The 10,030-nt window shown below is 41.6% G+C and overlaps 1 protein-coding gene across 2 annotated transcripts; it reads right to left on the bottom strand.

Moving 5' to 3' along the window:
* Positions 1-3,798: 3,798 nt before the first annotated feature.
* Positions 3,799-6,716, bottom strand: LOC122662343 (E3 ubiquitin-protein ligase WAV3-like). Of its 2 annotated transcripts, none has more exons than XM_043857950.1 (3): positions 6,700-6,716; positions 5,988-6,393; positions 3,799-5,769 (listed from the first exon to the last, which is right to left on the bottom strand). In XM_043857950.1, the coding sequence occupies exons 2-3, from the start codon at positions 6,384-6,386 to the stop codon at positions 3,871-3,873; spliced, it is 2,298 nt and encodes a 765-aa protein (XP_043713885.1). In that variant the 5' UTR covers positions 6,387-6,393; positions 6,700-6,716; the 3' UTR covers positions 3,799-3,870. The 2 variants fall into 2 exon arrangements, with proteins under 2 accessions (XP_043713885.1, XP_043713886.1); XM_043857951.1 differs by lacking the exon at positions 6,700-6,716 and adding an exon at positions 6,432-6,468.
* Positions 6,717-10,030: the final 3,314 nt, after the last annotated feature.

The following is a 10,030-nucleotide window of genomic DNA, read 5'->3' as shown; positions in this document are numbered from 1 at the left end:
CATGTCGCCGGCATGTAGTGGGATTTATACGCCCATGGAAGGGGATGAGAGGGGATGCTGATAATTCCTTAACAAGGATCTAAGATGTCAAAAGAGTAGAGAGTGTGTAAAAGGTGAGAGAATGTGAGAGCCATTTACAATGAGGCCAGGAGGGTGTCCAGCCTCTTCTCCCCAACATAAAATAAAGAAAGAGAGAAAGAGAAGCAGAGAAATTGGATCATGTCTTCCTCGTATCTCTTACACACCCACGCCCACGCGCACGAAGACACCTGCCGAGAGAGCAGTCCTCTTCCATCCCAAATCAAGCGGGCCCTGAGGAAAGCAAGAGCAAAGTACACGACTTGTGCACACCCACTGTCAATAAATACATGAAAAGCAGAGCTAATCAATAGAAAGATTAGATTAAAAGTTTCTTTTTTTCCTTTTCTTTTTGTAATCTCTCTCTTTTGTAGTTTTGTTTTTGCTCTTCTTCGAACGTGTTGCTTAAAGCAGAGCCATGGTAAGGCTTTCTGGTGTGTTTTATCCTTTGCTTTCTTTCTCTTTCAGATCAGTCCTGGTTTGGTTCTTCAAATTCGACAAATGGAAATTATTAATTGGGTGGTCCATCTCCATTCTCCATATCCACCCAAAAGCAAAACTGACCCATCTCATGAAACTTGATACGAACAGAATTCTCCCAATTGGTTCAGGGAACCATTGAAAGGGACTGAGAAACTACTAATTATTAGGCTAACAGGTTCAGGTTGCTTTGGTTGACACGTAGACTATATCAAAACCATTGGTTATGGACGGCACACTTTATCTGATAGTAATAGTAACCATCTGTTATGGATTTTGGGCCCCAGAGGGTGGGTTCCACAGATGATGTTGAGCTAGCTGTGTGATTGTGACTCCATGCATTTGTTCTCCCTAGGATCCACACATCCATTAATGCCTTCACAGAGTGAAAGATACTATTTTCATATCTCATCTTCCATCATTCCAAAACCTTGGGGACAAGAAAGTGACAGTTTCATATTGGACAATGAAAATACCCACAAAAGGGAAAGGGAAAGGGAAAGGGAAAGGGAAAAACCAATTAGTTGCTTGGGTTAATAGTGTTCTACAATTAAGAAAATTAAAAATAGGATTTGTTAAAATGAAGAAAGAATGAACGAGGAACAAAAGACAACTTAGTTGGCTCTGTACTCTGGCCTCACATAGTTGAAAAACTGGGAAAATTCATCGAAGAATGTTAGATTTCAGATCACCCAAGAATCACATATATGCATATAAACTCACATGGCAACAGGATCATTGGTGCTACATATAATATTGATTTCATGTGGAAAGATGTTGTGGCAATTCTTTTCAATCACAAGTCTAAGGAATGGTGTAGGTAGGGATGTAAATGAATAGTCAAAATTTGTTTTCGTATCCGTGTCTGTATCCGTTTAGCACTATCCGAATCCGTCCGAAAGCTGAACGGATATGGATACGGATAGATTATAGCTATTTGAAAAGCCATATTTACATGTAAACGGATAAAATATCCGATCCGTATCCGTGTCCGTATCCATTTAGCACTATCCGAATCCGTCCAAAAACTAATCAGATGTGAATGCGGATATAGCACTATCCGAGCCGAATCCGATCCGTTTACATCCCTAGGTGTAGGTTAATCGGTAGTAAAATTTTCAGGTTTTACTAGTCCATGAATCCTTTTGAATAGTCTCCCTACTCCCTCCTTTTTTTTATCATATGAACGAAAAATTGCGGTGAAATTTAACATGAGTAAAGGATCTTGGGGTCTACCTGTCCTCCAAATACCATTTGCATTTGATTTACCACATGTCACAAATAAGTTTCACTAGTAGACCTTAGCTAGGTGACCCTCTACCATTTCACCCTTCTGATTATTGCAGAATTTTTTTTTTTGTTGTTGACATCGTCCTTAATTTCCATTAACACAAGAAGCGGGAGAAATTGCAAAAAACATTTGATGTTTTTGGGAGTTTAGGGAGTGAGGAGGTAATGTCCATGACCAGAAAAGAGAAGGAAACCCTACAAAAATTTCCCAAGGAGGAGAGGCTACCAATAAAATCATGCACAAGTAGAACTCTTTGGTAATCATTAGAATACAATTCTTGGTCACATTCTTATGAGTTGTTACTTCCAACTTAAGTAGGGGTAAGTTTTGTATTTCTTTGGAACAAGTAAATATGATGATAAATTCACCTTTTTTTTTTTCTTTTTTTTTTTCTTTCAATGACAACTTAGCTATATTTTTTTGAAGACTTTCGGAATTATATAGAAAGAGTCAACTTTGAAATCAGGCAACCCATAATAATTTTCCCCAAAGAAAAATGAGAATTGAAAGGAGCAAATGATTTATGATGTGAAAGGACAATCCATGTCTTTTTCAGTTGATGAGTTGTGGTGCGCTTCATGCCCATGATCACTAAGAGGTCTCGAGTTCAAGTCTCCGATCACTAAGAGGTCTCGAGTTCAAGTCTCCTGGCTGGTACATTCCTCCTTAAAAAATCAAAAAGGACAATCTAGTGCCAAATTTTAGAGTCAAGTTCAACGTATTTTGCTTTGCACCCACCTAAGACTTCAAGCATTAATGTACAACCTCGGTATGGTCTAAAGTTTCTATATATGCTTCCTTTGAGATAAAAGCTTCAACATGTAAGGTTAACTTAGGGTATACCTATCCACAACATTTTAATGTCATTTATTGTCTTATTCTATTTGCAACATAGTCCATATAGATTGTGTAGAAAACAACTACCATAGTGAGGGAGTTGACACACATTTAGGCTCTGATTGGTTGGAAGGTAAATTATAAGTGAAAATTTTAATCTAATAAAGAAACTTTTGTAATCATTACGATTGTATAAAATAATTAATTTTTATTCTATATTTAGCAATGATACTTTTTAGGGGACAAAGAAGTATTCGATGGCGCTACACCTAGACACAGAGATGAGCGAATGACCGCCCCATCTCCCATGAAAGACAGAAATGCTATCCTTGTAGATGCTTCCATGCAAATGTAGGGGTCATGCTCCAAAATAGCAAACACTTGTCCTAATTTTTATTATATTTTTCAAATCCAACATGATTGTATAAACTATTTAAATTCCATATTATATTTAATAATGACATTCTATATTTGATTATTAAAATTTTCACTATACTTAGTATCCTAACTAAATTTTGTATGTTGAATAATGATTACAAAAATTTTCTTTCTAATATTAAAATTTTTCACTTCTCTTCATTTTCCCTTGCAACCAAATGAAGCATATATCCTTTTAAGACAAAAAGGAAATCTAAAAGTAAAATTCAATTAAGACAGCCCAACCTGTTTTACATACATGAGACATGCTTTCATTTACACAATAACATCCCCATCCCCAGCCCCCAAACAAAATAAAAAACCAAACCAAACCAAACCCAACCCCCCACCAAAAAAAAAGAAAAAAAAAATCTTCCTCCATATCTGTTAGGCCTATGGTCACACTCTAATTACTTTTTTTTTTTTGCTTTTTCCAAACAGTTCCAATCATTATCATCATCATAAAGCATGGGAAAATCGAAAGAGATCTTTGGAAGGTAAAAACAAGAAAGACAACATGAATAGTCCCTCCCAGCTCCCGCACCAATTAATTCTGTGGGGGTGTATCCCTCTCTCTCTCGAAAGGCCAATTCCGTCGAGTACTGTTTGTCTCTCATGGACTCATGATGGGCCGGGCCGGGCCTCTCTCTCTCTCTCTTTCATTTTCTATTATTTTTTCCGTCGTTCTCATTTTTCCCTTTTTTTTTCCCCTCTCCTAATTTTTTCTTTTAAAAAATTAATCATGAGAGATCGAGGGATCAGAAACTTTAGAATCTTGCGTTCTCGAAGCCGTGTAGATCGCTGACTCTGTTCAATGACTTCCTCATTATTGCCACCTTTGCAAGCCTTTCAGCCGCTCTCCAAGCCGATGTTGGCGTCAACGGCTCCCCATTCTCATCCAAGTAAGCCGTCGCCGGCATCTCCCTTTCTGTCCTCCGCCGTTGGATCTGATTATGATCCTGTTGTTGTCTCCGCCGCTGTAACTCCACCATCTCCGCTTCCAACCACCGCACATACTCATCCGCAGAAATCGAGCTTGACTGCATCAACAATGCCCTCGCAGAAGCCAGTAACTGGTACGCACTCGACAGCTCATTTTGCTCCACCAGCCGCTTCGCCTCCGCCACCGCCTTCGTCGTCACAAATTGGTCCCTCAGCCTCTCAATCTTGGGTGCGGATGACCGTATCGCGTGCGGCCTTGGTACCAGCAGCGATTGTTCTCTCTCGTACATCACTTCCTGACTCTGACTCGCCGGGTTCTTGTAAGAGCACCGCACTGACATCACGTGGTGGGCCCCAATTGCCGCTGCCGGGACTCTCATTTCCACCAACAGCTCCCTCTCTTCCTCCGCGTACAGGTCTCCCATCCGTACCTTCCCTGACCCCATCAGCGTAGGCTTTCCACCGCAGGAATATACGGCCGTTATCTCCGCCGGAGCCGAGCCAGAACTGAAGCCGATCTGGAGCCGCAGATCCTGTACCACAACGCTCAACAGCCCACCCACGCATTTCGCGAAATCGTCTTGAGATGGCTCGTGGCTCTTGTGGTCCTGACCGCCATTTTCTCCGAAGCCGAACGTATGGACAGGGATCTCGAGGTGCGCGAATCGTGTGGACGATACATGGGAAGACGGACACCGTCGATTGGCCACTTTCGAAGAGACCTGCTCGTCCTGGCTGTCCGATAGGAGCATGATACTGGCCACTGGATTTCTCTCCCGCCGATCCTCTAGTACCTTGGTGGCTTTCCTCAGAGCCTCACCGACGCTCGTGCCCTGCCCGCAGACGAGCCGGTCGATAATGAGCCGCGCCGAGCGCTGGCCCTGAGCCGTCATCCTCCTCAAGGGTAATAACCTCTTGGAGCTCGCCGAGAAGGCCACGATGGAGAGCCGATCAGCCGAGCCAAGCGAGGAGAGGACAAGCCGCATGGAGCGCTTCAGCATCTGCAATTTAGCGCCGGTCATACTCCCGCTGACATCCAGAACCGTCACCAGATCGATAGGCGCGCGGCGCGAAGGGTCAAGCAGCGGTGCCGTCGTGCTAGTGCGCGCCGGGGGTGGTGGAGCCTTTAACTTCAGTGCCACCACATACGTTTCATGGCTCCGCCCTACCGAGACCACTGCGGCCTCTGGGAGCAGCCTCACCTCCACGGTCCTCGCATCTCTGCCGTTGGTTGTGGCCTCGTTGCTGGTGGTCTTTATGGAAGAAGAAGGGAAGAAACCTTGGAACTCCTCGATTTCATCCTCCGGAACGTCTTCGCCGTCCTCATCCGCCTCGGGTATCGGAATGAAACGCGCACCTGCTGTTGGGGATAGCAACGGCTCATCATCGTCGTAAGCCCTCGGATCTGAAGGTTTCGATTTCTGATCTTGTTTTGTATTGATGTCTCGAAGTGAAGAAGCCACTCTTTCTCCTCTCTTCTCCTCCTTGTGGTTTGGTTCGGTTTCTTCTATGGAATGTGAAAGTGGTGGTGGCGGTCCATTTTTGTGGATCGCCAGCAAAGGTACTTCTCTCCAGCTGGTGTTGCAGACAGGGCAGACGAGGGTGCCGTTCTTCCTAACGTGCGCTGCTATGCAAGGGAAGTGAAAAGCATGAGAGCATTCCGCCGTGAAAATGGCTGTTCCCTGACCCGTCTTCACGCTCTGTAAGCATACCCCGCATCTACTCTGAATTCGCAAACAAAAAGGAAGGAAAAAAGCCATTAAAAAGTGATATTCCATCGTCATCATTCTCCCAAACACTCACACGAACGAACTATTACAGCCTCCAGAATGTACGATTTAGATAAGAAAACCCAAAAAAAAAAAAAAAAAAAAAAAGAGAAAGAGGAAAAGCAAAAGCGAGAGAGAATTACAGATTGATTGTACATAGTAGTGATTCTTACCTTGGAGAGTCGTAAGCTGGCCTTCAAGAGAGAAAATCCCAAAGGCGATCTGGGAGAAGACTGGTTAGAACCTTGCAAAAATCTAGGGCTCTTCGATGTCGCTGCGGCAGCAGTAGTAACTGTTGTCTTGCATTGGAGTCGGGGACTGTCATGAACAGATGGAGTCGGAGCAGTAGCCGCCGTCGTACGGCAGCGCAAGCTTGGACTTGAGACGGTTTGAGACGGCAGACGCGGCGTTGAAGGGTTGCTACCGCCTGAGAGAAAACCTCCCAATTTTGAACAACTTCTTGGACTGGGGCTTGGGCTTGTATTGCTACTGCTGAGATGCTTCTCAGCGATGACGTTTTCTCGGTCTCGAGGGATCGATGAGCAGAAGGCTCTTCGCCAACCAGTACCCATTTTGAAACTATTCCTTGCTTTGCTTTTCCCCTAATCTTCTATAACTCTTCTTTATCTTGCTATCTTTTTTTTCTTCCCTTAAAGCAAACTGTAGAAGGGTTGAAAAACTGAGTTTTTGTTGTATCGAACTCAACTGCTGCCACAGAAGACAAAATGTCAGGATCGGATGTAGTACTAGCAGCAACACGAGCATGGACTGATCGAAGACGAAGAGACAATAACAAGAGGAATAGATGTAAGGGACCTTTCTTTTTCGCTTTTTTTTTTTTTTTTTTTTTTCTTTCTCTTTCTCCTGTTCCTGCTTCTCTGCTACTACCCTTTCTCTCTTTCGATTGTTTTCCCTCTGTTCCTTTTTTATTCTTCGGCAATTGCTCTTATCGATAACCCCAAAAAGATCTCTGCAACCAAAAAGCTCTGCCAAAATATTGAAAGACTCTTATCGATAACCCCAAAAAGATCTCTGCAACAAAAAGCTCTGCCAAAATATTGAAAGACCCTCTCTTTCTTTCTTTCTTCCTCTTTCACTTTCTCGCTTGTTCTTGAGATCAACTACTACTAATACTACTGCGAGTCTCTTTCTCTCCGAGAAGTATGTATACATGTACAGATAAGGAGAGAGACTCTTTTTTCGATGAATATTTATATTAGTTGAAAATGCCAGCTCGAATTTTCCGGTAACCGGCAGGTGTCCATCGCTTCTTTTGCCAAATAGGATCAACGGTCGGCTACTCCGCCCACGTTATGGCCACCGACCCGTCGATAAATCTCGCTCTCCTCACTGCCTTTTTTTTATTGCTCGGGGTTACCTCGATATAGTCACCTCTCTCCCCCCCCCCCCCTGGCACTTGGCCTTTGGGTGACCGGTCTTCACTGCTCAATCCTTACCTCACCAACTCTTTTTTTGTTTTTCTTCTTCTTTTGGGGGCGGGTGTGTTAGATTTTCGGATGTTTCGCCAACTTCCCGTTTCTGGTTAAGTAACAGCTTAAGGATCATCTAACCTCACCAATTATCAGAAATTTGTTCTGTGCCGGCTTCTGCAAAGGTTCAAATCCAAATAATGTTGGAAAAAACTCTATTTGAAGAAGGAAATTTCAAACTGCTTTGAACGTGGTCTCGCTATCTTAAAGGAGATATTTGCCCCACACGATAAATTCACCTTCAGGAATCAACAAAGCAATAAATATAAAACACAGAACTCCACTTAGAGATACTGAATTGTAAGAGGGAGAGATGATTTGTTTGAACACATGACTCCTATTTTATAGAAGTGGAGCACCTCTTCTGAATAGACATATCTATTCATTCTGTATCCATTAGATCAATTGTCATATGATCTAACGGTCCAGATTAAACCAGAGATGAACCTGTTCACAACAGTCATATCCTATCAGACGTGACCTTAGGATCTTCTAATCCGACGGATCTGATCATTTAAAAAAAACAACGTACCAGATCAGATCGCTTGCATCGCGATGCAAGCGTGCAAAGTGCTAAATGCGTGCGTACGCCACTAACGCCTCTACAGCCCACTGCCCACGCCGCGCGTGTGCGTGCACGTGTGCGGACGGCTACGCCGTCCTCGCATATACACTGTAGAATGTCTCCCTTTTCCGATTTAATTCAACAGATAAAGAAGGTAATATAATAAATACCATTTATAACTTTTGTAGTTTTTCGATGTGGGACTAAAGCATTTTTCCCAAAATAACAAATTATTTATTTAATCTCTCTTTTATTACAATCTATCTAACAAACAATTCCTTAGTCCAATCCGTGATTATTTTTCTACAAGAGTCCAGATAATTTCTGCGGATCGCTGTTTGATTCCGAACGAGCTAACGTGATTACTTTAGTGTATTGTTGTCTTCTCATATGAATTTTTTTTAATATTTTTTTCTCATCTACCTCATCATATAGGGGCTATAAAAAGTTATTGATTACAAAATTTTCTATTTCAACATTGATTTGATTTCACTTTCTGGTTTTTATTTCTTCTAATCAAATACAAGAACATTGAAGGAAGAAAAGGATTAGGATCGTCTCCAGGGAGCAGGGGAAAGCCCAGGGTGTTACCAGTCGTTGGATTATACCGTACACATTCCTAGGTATGTACCGAGCTATATGCGACATAGTTCAACCGTTGGGTACCCCCTGATAGCACCCTAGGTGCACGCCACCATGGAGACGAGCTAAATTCAAGAAAAAAACCTAAACAGGACATCTAGTCAACTTTAATCAATTTAGAAATTGAATTTGTTTTTTCTCATATTTCATTTTCTTGACATGGAATTAGCCTAGGAAGGTTGTTAATGTGATGATTTTGTTCTCCTCACTACACTATAGATTTCGTGATATGAGCATGGATGGGAACCTGTTCAAAATCATTATTATCTATTGTTTTATATATTTTTTGTAAAATGATATTATTTAATATAATCATTAAGATTAATAACAAAAAATAATATATTAATCATAGTTATATAATTTAGGTTTGACTTTTGTACGAGTAAGAAAATGGATTAATTAGTTATGATGAATGCAAATTAAGTAATACAGTTTGACCCTCCAAAGGATTGGGAATCGGGACCAAACTATGTTACAGAACATTAACAGCTACTTATGCAACTACGGTTACTTTTACGTTCAAATGAATAAACAGTATTTTTTCTACCAAAAAAAAAGAAAAAAAAAAAAGAAACAGTATTTTTGTATAATTAATTACCTTATACACTCTCATCTCTGGCTCATAATTATTTTTCTTGGTAAAACTCTAGCTCTCTCATATGTTAATAAACCCAGATAGACCACCAGAGGCCCATATTTGTATATAAAAACAGGTCAGGAATCAATAGTTTATAGTGTGTTTTTTTTACCCAAAAAAAAGAGTTTATAGAGTCTATTTATTGACTGTTTAGAGCAGTGTAGGGGGTACGGTCTCGCATCAGAAATTGTGCAACGGTCTATCAGAAATGTCTTATCAATTTGGAGAGAGAAAGAGATTCTGAAAATGAATTCTGAGTCGGTTCGGGTCGGATATACTTGGGCTTCCTTCGCCCAAAATCCAACTGAACGAAACTAGAGGATGGAGTGCGAACGCCGTGCTTACGTGTGTCCTTTTCCTAGGGAATTGTGGCTCACAGCATCCCCCGTCGTCAACTCCTCTCTCTGGTCTAACTTCCACCTCTCAAATTTTTTCTTCTTCGTTTCTTAAGATATTGTGATTCATCCGTTCGGTAAAAGATTTGCTCTGTCGCTAACTTTGGAGTTGATGAAACACCTAAGGAGTTGAAATTTTGAAATTGGGAAAAAAGTCGCATACTTTGATAAGTTTTCCATAATAAATCATCTTCAAATGGTAATAATATAGTACTTATAATCGTTGGACTAATTAGACAATATCTTAAGGGAGAAAGAACCCCATTCAGTCACGCTAGGCCCACAACCCCTGCACTTGATACTGGGATGCACGAAATGACCACCACAATTTTGATCATTTCTAGGGTTTTAGGGGGTGTGGCAGTCATTTTGTACGCTCGTATGTCAAGGTGTAGGGGCAACATGCACTGCAGGACGAGGTGGGGTTCTCTTTCCCTTATTTTAATTATCTAGAGTGTTGGATTTTATAGACTAAGTTAACTCCACC

This window comes from Telopea speciosissima, chromosome 5 (genome assembly GCF_018873765.1).
Source record: "Telopea speciosissima isolate NSW1024214 ecotype Mountain lineage chromosome 5, Tspe_v1, whole genome shotgun sequence".
NCBI classification, from domain to species: Eukaryota; Viridiplantae; Streptophyta; class Magnoliopsida; order Proteales; family Proteaceae; genus Telopea; species Telopea speciosissima.
Note: the sequence above shows the minus strand (reverse complement) of the source record. Positions and strands in the feature narration are given on the sequence as shown.

What these genes read in the sequence shown, in the direction of transcription:
- LOC122662343 (XM_043857950.1), bottom strand. Translation starts at nt 6,386, where the DNA reads ATGGGTACTGGTTGGCGAAGAGCCTTCTGCTCATCGATCCCTCGAGAC. An exon ending in CCAGCTTACGACTCTCCAAG is followed by an intron (nt 5,770 to 5,987) that starts GTAAGAATCACT and finishes TTGCGAATTCAG; the next exon opens with AGTAGATGCGGGGTATGCTT.